General features: G+C 38.6%; 1 protein-coding gene across 1 annotated transcript; it reads right to left on the reverse strand.

Moving 5' to 3' along the window:
* Window positions 1-814: 814 nt before the first annotated feature.
* On the reverse strand, window positions 815-16,474 carry tmed3 (transmembrane p24 trafficking protein 3). Its single transcript, XM_039773340.1, has 3 exons — window positions 16,139-16,474; window positions 7,342-7,590; window positions 815-4,180 (listed from the first exon to the last, which is right to left on the reverse strand). Exons 1-3 carry the CDS (start codon window positions 16,289-16,291, stop codon window positions 3,947-3,949), a joined length of 636 nt encoding a protein of 211 aa, XP_039629274.1. The 5' UTR covers window positions 16,292-16,474; the 3' UTR covers window positions 815-3,946.
* Between the last annotated feature and the right edge of the window lie 3,146 nt (window positions 16,475-19,620).

Consider the following 19,620-nt stretch of genomic DNA (forward strand, 5'->3'; position numbering starts at 1 on the left):
TCTAACAAGAGGTATTAACCTTGGGCTTAGTGATAATGAATCTGTAACACTTTATATGTGCTTTGAGTAAACTGCAGCAGTGTCATGGTGCTATGTTAATAAAGATGAAAACAAGTAAGCCAGGTGTCTCTAGTATGTCCACATTTTTGAAGCAAGAAGGTTGGGGGAGAGTGGTTTCCTTTTATTAGACATTTTTTCAAAAAGAGCCCAGCTCTGGGGCTGACTGGGATAACAATGGATACTTGAAGGGATGCTTTCTCCTTCTACAGCTGATGCTTGGTTCACGGAAACTTTACAAAGAGCTCTCTCCACCAAGAAATTATTTTCTTTTCATTTCTCGATTGAAGATATATAATCTGTAACTGGTAAGTTGTAACTGTAAGAACTGGACCATCTAGGAATGTGTCACCAGCACCTTACAGTTGTAAGAGAGACAATATGAAGACTTTAACCAACTCAAGTTGTATAATTCTTTACATTGCTTTATTCTTACTGATATTGGTTTTGATGCCAATAATATTGTTTTTTAAATGAAAGATTAAATCAAGGGTCTCTGTCTGACTGCTGTTAGCAAGCTTAAAGGCTTATATTGTTCATTCCTTGTCTGAGGTAAATCAAGGGCATGATTGGTCACTCTTGTGAAGACATCTATTGCTGATAAACTGGGATGAGGCAAAAGAGTGAAAGGAAAGGCAGTTGCAGTCAGCAAGCAACCTGCCATTAGAGGTCGCTTGGTTTCAATATGGGGGTACATTACAGATGGTGAGACAGGGAAGAGCTGTATGCCTGTTTTTAACAGTTTTTTCAAGAAAAAGAAAAGACCCTAAAAGTTTAGTTGGAACCTATCGTGTTAGAAGCATGTCATAGGTGACCCAATTAAACAGACATACAGAATAATACACTCAAGACAGAAAATGCCATGTTTTTATTTTGCCTATTTTAGAATAAATATTACAAATATATCTTTATGCACTTTAAAAAAATAAATCCCTCTGTTCTGCCAGCAGCTTACACAATGGAGAAGCCAAAGCCATCATAAAAGCCATATTTCTTTGGGGAGACGGACTTCAGTCTCAAGCTGGTCTGAGCAGGGTGTATAAAAGGGTCACACAAAATAAAGTCAGGGCTCTCAAACCTTTCTTTCTTTGTAAAATTGGATGAAGGTTGTTCAAAATGAAAGAATATACAGCTAAGCTAAACAACATTTAAAGGTGTTTAAAATATAGTCTTCTCTTCAACCTGCAGATTCAATGACCACTGGCAGAAGGCATCTTTATGCGACTTCAAATGCCATTAGCATGCAGAAAGATATCAATTTAAGAAGAAGATAATGGCCCCATGACTTGTTTCAGTGTGGTCAGTAAAACAATGCCAGAATATAATTGTGTTTTGTCTAAACTTGTGGACATGACATAACATCAAACAATGAAAAAGTACCAGTTTATTCAGTTCAAAGTGCAGTGTCATCTTCAACCCAAACCTTATCTTGATTGTTGACCAGGAGGATGGAGGATCCCACAGTGCTCAAAAGCCAGACCCCTGCTCCATTTAATATCCTCGGACATAATTGGCTATCTGTTCACGATGCGTCTTGTTAGTGCAATGGTTCACAAAAGCTTTGCTGAGCTAGTGGAAGCTTTCCGCATGATGGACGACACTGGGTGGTGTGGCTAAACATCAGAGGGAGAGCACTGCACAGGCTGGAATAGAATGACAGTGGAGTTTAAACATACTCTGCTACACTAAACCCTGAGTGGGGTGACTGCCAAGGTGCACTGATGGCTGCTGGTAAACCGAACACAGTTGGTATCTGTGTGCGGTTTGCCCTTGACAGCACATGGTAGAGATTCAGACTGAAATAAGAGCAGCAAAGAAGGATCCTCAGCTCCACTGAGGTAAGACCTTCTGTCCATTCTATAATGCTTACTAATTAAACTGCTAACAAAGCTCTTAATATGTTGCCAGCAACATGCACTTGGTGTTCAAAAAATTATCTACCAATTTGATGAAAGATGTAAAGGTTGATTTGTTTAAAAAAAATATTCTACAACATGACCAGCTACATTAAAAAATCATGGAGACATGTAGTTAAGGTCTCTTCCACTGAATTATCCACAGTTTGTGTGTCTCACATATTCTTTTTATCAGTGTAGTCTTGGTAATCTTATATTTTGAACAATGTTTATGTTATGGTGAATTTTTTCTGTATTTTTAATTCTGTATGATGTAACTATAGTTGGTTTCTAAAGGAAACCACACAGAGAACCCTGCCTTAAAACACTTAGTATAAGATGAATGACAAATTAAGAATAATCCGCTACCACTATCACCTACTAAATGTCAATCTACATCTTACAGTCAAAGATAAACATGAAGTGTAAGTGCACACAGGTGCTACACACCTGCTGGGTGCCAATGTTTACAGCAGAAACCCAAATCTACTGGTGCACAAGACGGTGTGAGCACTGCTCTAGTTTAAGTCATTTTGTCCATCGTTCCAGCCTGGCAGGTGCCAGAAGGAAGCATCCGATTCAAGCTGTCAATGTACTTAGCATCAGCAGATCAGTAAAGCTTTGCCTAAATTATCTGCAATAAATACCACTAAAAGAGAAAGTGGAAAAATAGAGTACAGGACTAATTAATTTCTTTTCAGGGCATAAATCTAGCAATCTCAAAAGCAACACCATGATCCTAACTGGTCTGGACGCTGGGCTGAATTATCAGATACACTGGAATGCAGAGACTTTTGTTATGATTTAATAATTTATTCCAAAACTAGTTTTTCAAGGAGCAAAGTTCTACAAAATGTACTTGAAGGAAAAATACCAAAAAACAGCATTTTGGCTTACAGAGGAGAGTCAAGATTTGCTCTTAGTAAATATTACATCTTTCTAGAGCAATTAAATTAAGACATATGTGAAAAGCTTAGAAAATATTTCACATTCTTAACTGGAAACAATGGGTGAGTGCAGTTTATTTTATTCTGGGCCTGTATTATAATAATTAAAGGACAAACACAACTTGGCTACCTAAATAAACAAAAACATCAACAGATAACCTTAAACAAAAATGTTTTTTTGTCTGCTACGTGGCAGAATTAGAAATTAAAGAAATAGCTTTGTCCAGCAAATCATAAATATAAATTCTTATGAAAAATTTAATTAATTAAATATAGAGGTCTAAATTTTTAAAGCAAAGGACTATGGCTATAACACTGACTCAGTGTGGCATAAATGATTCTCAATCATTAAAAATGGACCTTAATGAAAAAAAGTAATGATTTGGTAAGTGGATATAAAGGTACAACACCTCTCCAGAGTATAAGATGACCCACAAAAACAGTGGGAACCTGATCACAAGAGCTTACTCAAATACTGACCAAAAATGGGCCAATAAGCAAATTGTAAACATCTCATTTCTCAATGATAATTCTTACAGTTCTCACTGAAATTTGCAGATTTGTCTCCCTTTGTAGATGCTTTTTGAAAATATAGCTACATGTTCTTCTTTACAACATTAAAAGACACCAACATCTTCATACAAGGACCATCCACTATAAAAATGGCCAAAATATTGTTATAAAGTACTTGAAAGAGCTCCTTTTAGCAGGGTGAGCCCTTCAAAAGCTTAAAAACAGGCTTACCAGTAGAGTCACATCGACACAGTCCAATTACCATTAAATTGCATTTGACCGTTTTTTTAAATAAATATGACTTGAAATGCTTTCCAAAGCTCAGAACTGAAAAGTGAAATTAAATATTTTGGGAGTTGATGGGAAAAACTGATAAACCACAAGGTGGTAACATACAGGTCTGAATAACAGAATATATAAAATGGACACATGTATCAGAGGAGAAGAAGATCTACCCCTGCTGCTGTCATGCTCCCCAGAGAAAGCCATGGCCTTCCCTCCAAGGACCTAAATGAAAAGTTTGAAAAGACAAGCCTATGTGCTCACACCCAGACTCGCCTTCTTGTCAGTGAAGAAGCTCCGCAGCATCACCACCTGACTAATGCTGACCACAAAAAGAATAATTGTTTCCCCGATTGACCAGTACGTGACTCGGTCATGGATCTCCTCTGCTCGTATCCGGTCCTGAGCCTCCCTTAGCCGGTAGTGTGTCTGAGAATCAGATATTGTCTTCAGGGCCTCATGAATTGTGACACATGCAGACTCCATCTGGGAAAGAAAGGAAGGAGGAAGGATAGAGAATGAAATATGCATATTTAACCAATACAGTAAACTTTTATACTTAAATGTTTATTGGTTCTCTTACTCACAGTCACAAGCAGCCAGACTCTAAGCAATGTATATTGGGCACAAGGTGGAAAAGGACCATAGATGAGGTCCTATTACACCTCAGGGAATACCAACTCATATACCTCCTCTCAATCATTCTAAGTCAACCCAGAGGCCTCATCAACCTAACCTGCAAGAGGTTTAAAAGATGTAATTGAAAACAATAAAAGTGAAACAACTACCACCATTCATCCATCTCCCTAGCCTTTAAAATACCTGCTACATTTGTACCTGGGCTTCATAAAGCAGGAGACTATTCCATCAGCATTGTATGCAGAGCAAGAACCAGTCCTGGTTGGGGATTGAGTTCATCAAACTTAAGGGAAGTCTGCATACATTACTTGGCTCAGCCCATTGAGAGTTGCAACAGTTGCTGACAAAAGTGTTCATTTTACTTCTTGTACCTTAATTTACCAGCTCCAAGTTAGGATTCGTAATACTGGAATCTCATAGTATAAGGAGACCGAGTTCAAATGCAGACCTATGTGGAGACTGCATGTTCTTACCCATCTGTGTGGGTTTTCCTCCCACATCTCAAAGATTTACAAGTTAAGGCACCTAGTGATTCTCAGCTGTGGCAAAAGACTGGTGGTGAATCTTCTGCAAAAGTCTGGTATCCTGTCTAGAGCTTTGTCCTGCCTTATGCTAGCACTGGCAGCATTGTCTCCAGCTCCATACAACCTTAAAGCTGGCTTAAGAAGATTCTGAAAACAAAAAGTGTGGAATTTAGTAAGAGCTCTACAGTAGAATGTAACTATGTTGCACTTTTGAAAGGCATACATCAGGCTGCCTGATATGGAGACTTTCTATGGGATAAACTCTCTGCTCTGGGTCATCTTAGTGTTGCCCTACTGCCTACCAACCCCATGCAAGCTTGAAACCATCTCATAATATCTAAAGCAATATGGAAAACTGAACTTAAAACTAATTCCAATGAAGGTAAAATTGATAACATTCTAACCCCAAAATAAGTTTAACAAAAAAGAGGAAACCATTCAGTCTATCAAGTTACTCATCTTAGTTAACTGCTAAGATGACTTTGATACATTATAAAGGTTTGTCACGACTTCTACTTCACAACTTGGTTGTTTAGTTCCTGATTCTCTAGACTTTGTGAGAAGAAGTGTGTCCTGTATTCTTTGTTGAAAACATTTTCTTCTAACCTTCATTGGTGTAGTAAAAACTATTGTCATAGGATATTTGAGTACCTCGTTTATTAGTTAGCTGAAAATGCTGGATGAACTTTATCAAAGCCTATGAAAATGCTGTAGCACTACCTTTAGTCATCCATGTTCAGATCTGAAATTAGGAAAACAAAATGACTTTGCCTACACATGGTATATATTTGATAACATTAAGGGACTGACTGGCTGGATATATTAGGTACTTTACACAGACAGTCAGTGCTATGGGAAAACTGTACTGTAAAGCACTTCTCAATTATTATTTTTTTTTTATTTAGTTATATATAATATTCCTAGATGTCATCTTCTAATTAAAACATCAAATGGTTAATTTCCAGCTGATAAGAAAAGACAAACCTTACAAACTGAATCACGTAAACAATAGCAACAAATTAACTTGTTACAACCCCTCCTCATTTAACTTAGGGTGTGTACGACAAACAGTGTTTAGCACGCCAGTAGATATTTTTTAAACTGACAGGACTTACAGCGTCCATTATCACATTTCCCCGAGTCAGGAAATATCCGGCTTTGGAGGATTTTGTTGCATGTCATAAAATACTAAATATGCTCTGAAGGTAGCATAGGGATGCCCCTAAAGACGTGCCACATACAAACCTGAATTGAAAGACAGAAAACAAATTTAACTTCACGTTTTTCTGAATGTAGGTTTATAGTCACCACCTACCTGAGTATCTTCTGATACTAAGAAGATGGAATAAAGCTATACCACACTAACCACAAGCCGATTAAAGAAGCACAGTTCTCTTCCAGATATTACAGAAAAAGCATTTGCCTTTTACTGAAACGTTTAATGCTGCCAAGACAAAGCATGAAATTCACACATAACATTCTAGTTTCTTCTTTTGATAAACCTGGAAAATGCTCAGCATGTATGTACAGTGGCCTCTACTGACACAAGACAAAATTGCAAAATGTGTGCTGAATTTGCCATAGGCCTGAAGTAATAATAATAATTCTTTACATTTATAAAGCACCTTTCTGACTGCTCAAAACAGTTTACATAGTGAGTGGGAAGGCACTTTAACCACCACTAATGTGTAGCATCCACATGGATGATGCGATGGCAGCCAATTTTGTGCCAGTACACTCACCACATGCTAGCTTTTAGGTGGTGAAGTTGTGAAAGAGAGAGCCAATTAAAGAAAGGTGGATGACTAGGGAGGCAGAGTGACTAGGCTATGGAGTGCAATTTAGTCAGGACATTGGGATACACCCTATTCTTTATGAAGGATGCTCAGGGATTTTTAATGGCCACAGAGAGTCAGGACCTCGATTTAACATCTCATCTGAAAGACAATGCTATTTTTACAGAAGTTTTTCCACTGCATTGCCCTGGGGCACTGGGATCCACATTCAGACTATAGGGTAAGAGTCCCCAACTGGCCTCACCAACACCTCTTCAAGGAGCACCCCAAGCCTTTCCTAGATGTCCTCTCATCCAAGTACTGGCCAGGCCCAAACATGCTTAGCTTCAGGTGGATGACCTGTACAGGGTTCAATGAAATGCTTATTTGTAACTTGTAACTTCTAACCAAAATGCAACACAATGCCACTTTCTCTGGTATCATGTTAAACAAGAATGTAGTAAATTCATAAGTTCATGGTTTTTGTGAAACATGCAACTTACTAAAAGTTAAAATACACAATGGACAATCCAACAAAATTGCACTTTTCTGGAAAATGTTCACATTTACGATGTTCTTATTTTGGTCAGATAAAATTTGTTATCAGTTGACATACTAAAATAAAAAAAACACAGGCATTCAAGATAAAGGGCTGCAAAAGCAAAAGGGATCCAGCACTCTAATGGCACAACATAAAGGTAAAACTGACCTGAGTCAAGGCAGTGACCCGATTCAGCATTTCAGGAACAATTGGTGGATCATCTCCAGCTTGAAAGTCAAAGTACACGGTTTTGTGTGAAAAGGTGGAAAACTCATTGCTGAAGCAGAACTTGTAGACACCCTTGATGTCAGCAGTGTGAGTGAAGCTGTCATACTGCTTCTTCTTCTCTTGGTACAGGACATGTTCATTTGGGTCTGTTAAGATGCAATCCACATCAAAGTGGCCCCCTGTGATCACCTAGGGGAAAGGGAAAAGAGAGCTTTGCCCAGTCACTGCTTCTTGCTACTCATTTATCCACAAAGACATGACAAAGATATCAGGATGACAGATAATATCTGATCTTGTCACACTGTATACCTCTCATTTCTACAAAGTGCCATATAACACAAACCCTGACATGCAGATATGAATAAGCCAGGTGTCTCAGACTCGGCTCCTGGAGAATAAAGGTGTCTGCAAGCTTTTATTCTGACAATATTTCTTAGTGAGAAAGCAACTCTTGTGGTTAGGAAGCATGGCACATAAATAGACGGCTTCTTTCAGCTCTAACACTTCAATAGAAATTTCGGACATGGTCAAATATTTACATTTCAGAGGGACAAAATAAAAAATACAAATGCTTTGCAGACAGAAGTATATTAGAAACGTTAAATCATTGTTTCTGCCTTTTTGCTTTGCACCCTTCCCCACTATAAACTATTATTTTTGGTGGAGGAGAGAAACCTTTAGATTTGTCAAAAACTTTAATCTCCAGTTTTTAACGGATATCGACGTTTTTGGGTTCCCCGATTCTGAAAACATTGATAATCTCTATGGATGTGTGTGTCAGTTTTTTAAGGACGGTCTAGAGCTAAAACGGCCGGATGGAAAAATACCAAACTCAAAACTTCAGCATGTTATAAGATGACTATGTGAGATTAGTTTTTGAGTCAAATCATGCAAGAGAAAGAGGCACTCTAGAGGAAACCTCAAATACCTTAAGTCTGAAATTATTCTTCTCACCAATTGATATCATAATTACCTATTTTATGATCAGAAAGATCAGCATTAGAGCAGTAAATAATTACTGAAATGTTAGAGAATAGTTCAGGTAATTTGTTCCTAGGGCACAAAGCCTACTGATGTTCATGTCCTAATTTTATCTTGTTAAATAATTTTCTTAAACATTTACTACTGTAGGTGACAAACCCACATAACAAGGGCAAAATGCTACAAAGTTAACCTATTCTTTTCTGGATGCGTTTTACTGCATCTCCATTAATAACTAACAGTTGTCTTAGAGAAAAGGAAAGAAAGAAAAGTTAAGAGAATAAATGGACTCCTGTGTACAAAACACAATACACTAACATGTATTTATTTGGCTGACGCCTTTATCCAAGTCGACTTATAACATTTATGATACAGTTGGTTACATTTCTTTTGTGTTTCCAATTGGAGCACAGGCAGGTCAAGTGACTTGCTCATGATCACACAGGGTCAGTAGTGAGACTTGAACCTACAACCTCAGGGTTTGAAGTCCAAAGAATTACAATGCGCAACTTTTTCATGATCACAGAGAAATACACTTTTAGAAACTGACAGCAAGAAGAAACCTGTATTTTATTAATGTGAAGTTCATTCATTTGTGGAATGATATATGCTCAATTGGGCGGCACGGTGGCGCAGTGGTAGCGCTGCTGCCTCGCAGTTAGGAGACACGGGTTCTCTTCCCGGGTCCTCCCTGTGTGGAGTTTGCATGTTCTCCCCGTGTCTACGTGGGTTTCCTCTAGGTCCTCCGGTTTCCTCCCACACTACAAAGACATGCAGGCTAGGTGCATTGGCGATTCTAAACTGTCCCTAGTGTGTGTGTGTGTGTGTGTGTGTGTGTGTGTGTGTGTGTGTGTGTGTGTGTGTGCCCTGTGGTGGTCTAGCGTCCTACCCGGGGTTCGTTTCCTGCCTTGCGCCCTGTGTTGGCTGGGATTGGATGGATATATGCTCAATTTGTATGTGTCTATTCAGGGTTTGTATTCTGCTCTGTTAACTTTAAATCCTATCACTAGGAAAATATATGTAGTTGTTTAACAATAATTAATGAACTGGGTTTCATATATATTAAATAGGTTCATAATAGTTATTTTGTTTAAGTTGTAACCAAATATGTATATTGGAGTTTCAAGGAACAGGCAGTTACTGATAAGACAATTAATCATCTCTGTAATCAATAAAAGTGATAAAGGTTTGTTAAGGGTCACTAAAAATGACCTAACTCTCTCTTGCAGGTATGAAGTAAGCAGGTTTACTTTAACTGAAGAAATGGCAGGAGCTGTCAAACTATAAAAACTAAAGATTGTTTTAACTGGTATTTAGAACTTAAAGTTCTGGATCAGCATTAATGCTATTAAAGGCCTCCTTTTGTTAAATTAAAATATTTTGTCTTTTTTTCTTCCACACATTGATCCTTTTTTAAATATTTTGGCAAACCTGCTTAGTCAGGAACCAACCCAGGAATAAACTATATAGAGACACTGGGGATCTTGGAGTAGAGTTTGAGGTAATTAGATAAAAGCACAGCTGAAATTTTAAAAATGAGACTTATAACAAAACATATTGTACCAAAAGATTTAAGAAAATGAAAAATGTGTCATTTTTAAATACATATACAGTATACTTAAAATTTTTAACAGATTTTTTTCCTTGGATTAGTCAATACTCAATTCAATGTGAAGGAAAATGCTTGCTGGGATAGGTTTCACCTTCCTCAGAAATCTGCTCAGGATAAAGCATGTTTGGAAGATGGATGAAAGAGAATTTGTAAAGATTATTCAGAGACTAGCAGACCTACTTGATGTGGGAAAACTGTAACAAAATGAAGTACAAACATTACTGGGTTTGAGATATATTCAGTCCTGCGGTTAAGTGGTCATAAGTGGCTGAATGCATGCTTACAGATATGTCAAAACACAAATACGGTACACCTTGGCCAAGTTTTACACTCTGATTGAAGACACAGGAAAACACAAATGCATTAAGCAAGAGATTTAACTCAGATGAACTGATTACCAACAAACAAAATTGGCAGCTTTGGGAACCTGTGCAGGACAGATATGCAGGACCTTCTGTTGCAAACGGGTGTGAGCAAATGGATAAAGGTAACTTACTGTGCTCTCACAAAAAATAATCAGAAAGAATATGTATGAATAAACTAAAAATAAATGTCTGTGTTCCAGACCAAGGTGTTCAGGAAAGCCATTCCAGAAGAATTAAGTGGATAGGACTGGCAAGCGATGTTGGGCTGAATGGTCTGTTTTCATTTTGATTATTCTAATGTTCTAAGAAGAGGTGTGCTAATGGACTATAATCAAATATGATGCAGAAACCCTACAGGCATCATCCTGTGTGGTCAATCTGCTGTAGTAAAACCTTAAGGTTGTGGAATCACCATAAATCCTCCCTGTGTGGTCAATCTTGTATAATAAAGTTACTGACTACACTTTGTGGATCACTCTTGTAACATTTCACACAGTATTGTCACTCTTCAACTGCGAACATTCACGTCACCGTGCAGTGTCCCTTGTACAGAAAAATGTTGATTGCACCCTGTGAGTTACTTTTGCATAGTAATGATTTACATCACTTACTTAGAGGTAACTCTTCTACACAGCTAAGTCAATACTTATCCTTCCTTTTGTGGTTATTTGAAATAGCTGTACAGCTGTTCCTTTGCACATGATGTGTCTGTAGTCGCTGCAATAAAGCTTCGACCTTAATCAGTCAGATCCTCTTGTTGTTTCCTAAGAGTAAACATGGCCGCTCCACTATCTGTTTGCAACAAAGAAGAGTAGCGAGCAGTGACCTGCTTGAGCAATGACCGGCTCAAGGTGTACCAGGGCCGAAATCCTCAGTTTGTCAGAATCACGGTATAGTCTTGCTCAATGCTATCGTTGATAGCGGATGTGGATAGGTGTCCCACTTCTTCTTTGTGCTTAACACTTTTGCACTTCTCAATCCAATTGTAAAGACTCTGTCATGGTAAAACACTGTCTTCATTTTCTGCAGAAAGTCACCAATGAATTATGTACCCTGGTAAACCTTCAGCCAATAAAAGGCAGGATAACTGCTTGCTGTTCTTGTTTGGTGCCAACAGAAAGTGGAGTAGTTATGTTCCTTCAGTGAATGAAACTGAATGTTTGAGGTTGAAGCTTTATCACAGTGCTACAGACATACCATGATTCCACATGTTCACAGGGAAAAGCTGTGTAGCTAACCCAAACAAGCCTATCACAAAAGTGTGGACAAGTATTGACATACCCTCGACTACTAAAATTTTAACTTTTGAGGGCATTACTCGCACACAGTGCTGTATCTCTCTCTGTGTGTCGTGTAGTGAAATGTAATGGAACAAAAGCAGTGGTCGCCGAGATCCTGAGCTTGTCCCAATCCTGGATGTGGTGCCAGGGCATCACAAGGCCCACATGCCCACAAATGAACATCTCTATAGGCTGTGCAAAGAGTTCAGTTTCAGCAGGGTCCATGAGGAATGGGAGAAAGCAGGCGCCACAGTAACTACATGGCTGCTGTTTCACACGTCTTTATTAATAACATGCTTACCTGCTTAACATTTGAAAGAAAAGTTAATGTTATTGCTCACACAATTCCATAAAGGTTAAATATGATTACTGAACTTTTAAGTACCTTAAGTCATTGATGGCAGTCATTTTTTAATCGAATTGAATTTCTCATGAGGGTGCCTCGTTAATTTTTTTGCGTTAGGGATTATCAAATTCTATTTGCAACACTGAGACCACATAAGGTCAGAAAAATCACCAGTGTTTTCTAAACACTTAAAAAAAGTGTACAGATTAGATAAGTCCTTTATTGTCACATAAACAGCACAAGCAGAGCGAAATTCTTTTCACATTTGCAGAGGGTATGGGTGCAGGGAAGGATATATAGGCATTAAGACAATAGGATGATATACTTCATCTGCTATAACAAAAAACCCCACGGTCTGTCTGTGTGTGTGTGTGTGTGTGTCCAGTCCCTCAGAGCCATCTGACTGGCACTGGTGCGAGTCTGGGGAATACAAGGAGAGGAGAAAAGGCATAGGAGGCATGCTGAGAGAGACGCCTTCAAAAAAGGAAGTATTAAACCAGACAGAAGGTGAGAAAAGTGCCTCGAAATGAGAGAAGTTTGAGAAGCAGGCTTTATGGAATGATGGTCAAGAGAAGTTCACATACAGATACAGAGGAAAGACACTGAAGGTACACGTAGAGCAAGAGATAGCAAATATTTTAAAATTATACTATTATCACTCTTCGCCAGGTAGCATGGTTAGTAATTAAATAAATACATAAAAAAGAGTTGCAGAAGAATTGCCTAATGTACATTATGCAAAACAGAACTGTACAGACATGTAGGTCGCACAGTTTAACAGTACTAAAAATTAAAAACCAATTGTGAGGATGGCAGTACACATGCAATGTACAAAAGAAAGACACATAAACCTGCAGGTGGGTTCAGTACAGGACAGGTAAGATCTGGGGCCTCAAGTATAAACGGTGCAAACGAACAGAAATGTTGCATAAGATTGTTTCCACGTTCAAATAGCGATGTAAAAAACATAAACTTGGTGTAAAGCCACACACATTTCCATGGTACCTCATACCCTGTCGTACGCTATCCTTTCTTTTCCTGATGCGGCTTTATAAATACATTGAAATTAACAGCATATTGTTTATTAGTTTAATGCATCTGATTGTAATTAACCAGTAACAATATAATGGTCCATGGAATGGTCTATACTATTCTAAATACTACAGCTGCTTTAACGTTGTTACTCTCACTGCACTTTCTTCTTCTTCTTTCAGCTGCTTTTTTCGATTATCGGTATACAGCATCAAGCACACGCTGCCTCAGCCATGCTTCCTATTTGAACTGCTTCTCATATGACAAATGCTTCAAACATTTCCTGTACGGACCTCACAGTTCAGAAACAGTTTCATCCCAAGAAATCTAAATGCACTCAATCAGTCCATCAACTGCTCCTTGTAGAACTGTTAGTACTTATTAGTACAGTTAGCTCACTGTAAACTTGCACTACTACAGTTATAATATTGCACAACCTGAGCCACTTTATAGTGTATTTACATATGATGAGGATATTTTTAAGATGAAATGCAGAAAAATATGTTTATTATATTATACAGATAAAACTAACTTTATTTATATAATCTATATTGTTAATAATTAAAGGTGTTATGTACTATGAAGATATTTCAATGTTCCTTAAAAGTTTTTAAGAATTGCCGTTATAAGCTTACAGATAGCTTAACATCCAACATACAGGTAGTGTTGAAGCTTATCGAGAGAATGCCAAGAGTGTGCAAAGCAGTAATCAGAGCAAAGGGTGGCTATTTTGAAGAAACTAGAATAAAAAAACATGTTTTCAGTTATTTCACCTTTTTTTTTTTTTTTTTAAGTACATAACTCCACATGTGTTATATGACAGCAACACTCATCACTCACAACAGTGACAAAACAATTACATTGACAATCATGTTACGTTATTTTCAAAATGTTTCCTTTTCTTTTTTCATTACTTCTTTAACACACTACTTCTCCACTGCGAAGCGCGGGTATTTTGCTAGTTGAATATAAAACAGAAAGAGAAAATAATGACACAGCTAAAAACGCAGCGGCAAATTTCGGCAAAAGTTAAATGCTTGTGTCATGAGCACGAGGCGGCTATGCAGTGTCCAGAACAGACGTGGCTATCCGCCGTTCATAAGATACCACGTTGACATTGGCGGGCGAAGGACCCACCGATTCTTCCTCTGCCCAGGGCCGCCATGAACCTAGACCCGCCCCCGAGTACTGCTGCAATAAATTATTTCATCGAAGGTCACGAACAATCACTGCGTCACCGTGTTCACATGTTTAATAACGTGCTTTAACTCCTATCATCATGAAAATTATATCATGTATACATCTCAGTATTTTAGTTATTCAGAGAGCTGTAATATCACGAACGTAATGGATTCTGTGTCCTGTCAGAGGTAGAGAAAGACGGTTTAAGAAGCAAGTAGTGATTCACACACAGAGCACAAAGAAGAACACATACAAAACAAAGCATTTAACATGCTACTTTACTTATGATGCGATTTGATAAACTACTTAAAACAATTTTAAGATGAAGTTTATGATGTTCTACTTTAATGACAAAATAAACTACGTGATTAAAGTGGACATTTCGAGATTGAAGTTGACATATCGTGCTTTTTTCCCCACTGTGCGCCTTTTTTTTCCTCTGTGCCCTAATAAGCTTTCATATGAAACTCAGATGGTGGGCTATGACCTTTTCACGGCGACTTTGATATCTGACAACTTCTTTTTTTATTTAGGGCACTGTGCGACTTTGTGAACTTGAGCTTTCAAGTTTCTCCGACACGCTATGTCAGTTGATCAGCTTCCTTTTGTTGTTTATACCACTGTCTAAACCAACAAATAGTACGTTTTTCCTTGCCTCCACTTGGTATTCGCTGAAATTCTTCCATTTTCCCTCTAGCTTTTCCCATTGTCTTGTCACAGAATGCTGAGCTTAAGGGCTATTTATATTGATTTGCAAATTCAAAGAGACGTAATCCTGGGAGGAGTTGGGGCGGGACAGCAAACACGTCCACGAGCGTTACTTTTCACGCTGACCGGGATTTATTTAGCGGAAGCTGGCGAACGCACAGTTTCCTGCATCTGGATTTTTCTGTGCGTAAGCACATTTCGGCTTTTGTGCTTACGACATGTTATAGTGCGAGTTCTACGCACAGCGTTGTGCATGAGTCCCCAGGTCACGGATAGTTTGTGTCCTGGCTGAAGATGCTGCCCCAAGCATGTGGCAAAAGTCTAGTAATGTTTACCACAAGAAATGGGAAACTGGACAGCTAGCATCAGAGATGGCGGATTCATCCCTCCTCAGATATTGGGTGGAGTAGCTAAGCAGCTGTAAGGACAGTCATTTGGAGGAGCTTGAGATCCTGGCAATTCAGGTCACCAAACCAATATACAGTAAATATAAGACACAATGCTTCCATATAAAATCTGTTTTACAACACAGGACTAACTTAACAATGGTAAATTTTAGAGTTACTGATTAAGCCAGCACAAACTCGTTTTTATGATGTTAATTTAAAACCGGGGTTCTGAAGAAAAAGCACAGGTAGGCCTACACATGGGGAGACAGTTGTAATTTCATATGGAGATCTAACTGCACGCGGTCAATACTTCTAACTCCTACATCACCATGAATTACTGCATCAGAACTGTTTTAAACACTAAATTTCCATGATAAATGAGTCGTGCAGTTTAGTGATAGCCAGCTCCCTGCATTTTGTGGATTAGGCAGACAATGGGTGCTGCATTGAACAGGCGTGAACGTTACATGTGTGTTTTGGCATTAGCACATCCTCGAGCAGACACTCACTTATGGGGACCGCGAACGCCTCATTAAGATTGGACATACTATCTGTCCGAAGTAAAAGACGTTCGTTAATGTACAAAGTAACGTGGCGGAGCTGCGCTCAAACGATCTCATCGGTGTCTTCAAATAGCTCGGGGGCTTTTGTTTAATAGAATTTCATTCCGTTAGTTAACATAGTTAGAATATAGCGGGTTGGATAATGGATGGATGGATAGTTAACGATTCATTGCTCAATCCCCCATTTTTTCCGTCCGATTCTCCCCTCACTAGTTGCGTGTCCCGTGATGGATTTAAACGGGATTTCGCGGAACACGAAGTCACGTAAAGAAGACTTACTTGAAAATCAAGGGTGAATTTGACTCCTTTATCGATTTCTTCATAGAAGCACTGCTTTTCGTTATCAGGCAGTTCAAACGTTAGCTCAGTGGCTCGGATGAGATGCAGGCAGTAGATATTCACAACCAGGCAAAACAGTCCCGTTGATCTCATTGTAATTAATAAATAAGAAAAAAAAAAGCAATTTGCACACTAAAAAAATGCAAGCACTAGAAGCAGCGGTCAATCCGGCATACACGGGAGTGTCCGAGAAGCAACGGCAGGACTCGGAACAGCTTGCGGTGCGCAGGCAACCCTGACGTGGCAGCAGATGGGAGCGCTTCCGGATAAACGTGTAACAATCGTGGAGATGGTGCAGCCTCTCGCGGCCACAGCGCTGCACGACTCTTGTTAGGTCCATCTCTTAAAAAAAAATTTCTTTCACATTCACACGATCGTGGGGTGCGAGTGTGGCAACAAGGCAAGAAACAAACTGGCAGAACGCTAGATCGTCATCTGTAAAAAGATGACTGTACTAGAGAAAAAATATTGGTGTGTTAAATGGCGGTTACATCTGTTTTAATTTCGCAGTATATAATCGATTTTTCAGTGTGCTTAATCCGAGTTAAGTAATTATGTTTTTAACCAAACAGTAACTGGGAAAGCCAAGTACCAAACTTAAGTATGGGGCACATTGAAAACCTCACAGTGAGGATTTTAAGGCACAATTTAACCCTTTTAGAATGGTTGTGGGGAAACAATCGAAGCCACAGAGAACCCTAGACACATAACGGTAAAAAGGTGTAAACTCCCAAACAGGTGGCACCTAATTCAGATTGTCTAACCTGAGGTGTAAAACTGGGGCCCTAAGTGGAATCGACTTGGGCCATGACCCCACTGCACACTTGCAGTACCTTAGTAAAAAAAGAAAGAAGCACACATCACAAAATTAACCACTTTTAACGTATGTTGTAAATACTTAAATAATCAAAACCTGAAAGTGAATGTTTAGGGTGTTCTTCAGACCTATTGTTGAACACAACAGCAGCACACATATAAATTGCCTGATGGCAAAGTCACCTATAGTCATTATAGGACAGCTTCAGTGCAAAGTCTGAGCTGATACAAGCTGCTTATACCGTATGTTGTCAAGCCTTGGATGACCTCAAGTATATCATGATGTGAAGTCTGAAAAATCATGGTGACTGGGATAGTGTCTGCAAGCCATGGATTTGGACTTCAAATGTATTTAATGACAATGATATTCCAAATGATGTGTTTCCTTTATAAATGAAGGCCTTATTAGTAATAATAATAAAAATAATGGTCCCACGTATCTCTTTGTTAGCTTGATATACATGTTACCAGCAATGTGTGAAATGCAGGTATTGCATTCTACAAATGCGTGACTTTTTAGGCAAAGCATGAAATGTCTTTGTTACTTTAATATGCTGTACTAGCCAACCCACGGCGTAGCATACGCCGCATAATCAAGCCGCTTTTTAAATGATTTTTAAGCACAGGGGAAAAAATAAACATTTGAAAAATCCGTAATTTAATAAACCACCAAGAAAAGTAACATTGCAACAATGTACGCTAGGAAGCAACATACAATTGTCCGTGACTGAAAACCGGAGGAGCGCCTTCTCCTTCCAAAGCGAAGGACGGGGTTGAACGGCGCTCGTTCAGTACGCACTGCCCGCTTATGTGCCCGCCCCCAACTCCCTACCTGAGTCGCTTTTGTCTGTGTACAGTCCACACACACCTGTGAGTCACGTTGACTGGTAATTTTCCAAACACCGCCTCAGTCAGTTTCCACGTTGATTTTTCATTGTTCTTTGCGGTTCTGAGTGCTTTTTTATATATAATCCACCAAGTCACCCGACCGGGTGGGTGGGTTTACAAAGGGCAGGGAACGTAATCAGTGCGAGCGTATGACCCGCACGTACTGGGAATTTCTCGTTCAATTGCAAGCCACGGTCTCCATCACGAATGGGGTTCAACGGCTTACCCACGCCGGGTAGACACACGTTGATCCATTCAGTGTAGCGCGCGTGCAGTACCGGACATACAAGTGCATCACAGACCTGTTAATGCTCAATCTCACGTGGCTGAAAGCCACTTGTCCCTCTAAGAATTTGGACGCCGACCGCTTATTTGTTTGTATTAAAAGTGGTAACCCTACCTGTGACTCACGTAGACTTTTCATTGCTCTGTGTGGTTTTGGCTGCCTTTCTATATATAATCCACCAAGATAGTGATGGGCGGAGTGAAGCCTCATGAAGCATCAAAACGTTTGAAGCAATTGTGTCGGAAATCGTATCGAAGCTTCGAAGCATTTGACACTCACCTCTTTAGTGACCCCTCCTGGCCATTTTCATTAACATTACACAAACTCATGATCCACTTCAATGACTTCTGTTATAACTCTTATTGCTCTTATTTTTTCGCTGCTACAGACTGACAACGAAGAGAACGGTTCGTCAGCAACTTCTAGCGTCTGATGTCTAAAAATATAAATATATATATATATATATATATAAATATATATATATATATAAATATATATATATATAAATATATATATATATATATATATATATATATATATATATATATATATATATATATATATATATAAAACTAACGCCGACAAGCAGAATGCGCTATACGATAGGAAGAGTTAAAATAAGACGCCTCACGCATGGATTCCCAGCTCTTTCAAATAGTATTTACCTTTGCACTGTATCATTATAATCGCTCCTGTTATTAGTATTAGAATTAACCTTCATCTTTTCTTGAGATCACATTTAATAGCCTTAAATGTTTTCCTTGGTTTGACTTAATTAAAATGGAGTAGACGGAAAATAATGGTTTATCCCTGTACTTTGCCATGATATAGGTAAGCACATTTGAGAAAGAAAAGGTGAAATCCTTAAATCAGTTGTTATTATTCGATCAAGTATTGAAATATTTAATTTATTAGTACTTTACAATATTTTGTGGAGCACGAAAATAACGAATTAGCTACAACGAAATGACGCCGTCAATGGCACAACTAACTAAGGTGGTTGCTTTTCAAATTCTGAGCGTAGTGCTAGCCCGAGTTCGATCCGACTTAAAGACTCATCAAAATTAACAATAATAAAAAAAATGATCAGAATTGAAATCTTTATAACGAATTTGAACTAAATAATTTTGATAGATACTGTGGAAGGATCACATAAGAGATCTGTTCGGGAATCACCAAAATCGCCATCAAAATGCGATGTCTAATTGCGGATGGCAGCTCACGTATTTACATTAATCCATTTCTATTCATTGCCATTTGACGTCCATGAACCCCTCAATTGAATAAGGCAGTGGTTCTCAACCTGTGGGGCGCGAAGTAACAAAAAGGGGGGCGCGAAGATGTGAAAAAAAGAAAACATCTGTTGGAACCAAAACAAATTAACTTAAACTACATTCTGATAATAGAACAATAAATACTGTATAGAGTTAGA

The sequence above is a fragment of the Polypterus senegalus genome, chromosome 12 (assembly GCF_016835505.1).
Source record: "Polypterus senegalus isolate Bchr_013 chromosome 12, ASM1683550v1, whole genome shotgun sequence".
NCBI lineage: Eukaryota > Metazoa > Chordata > Cladistia > Polypteriformes > Polypteridae > Polypterus > Polypterus senegalus.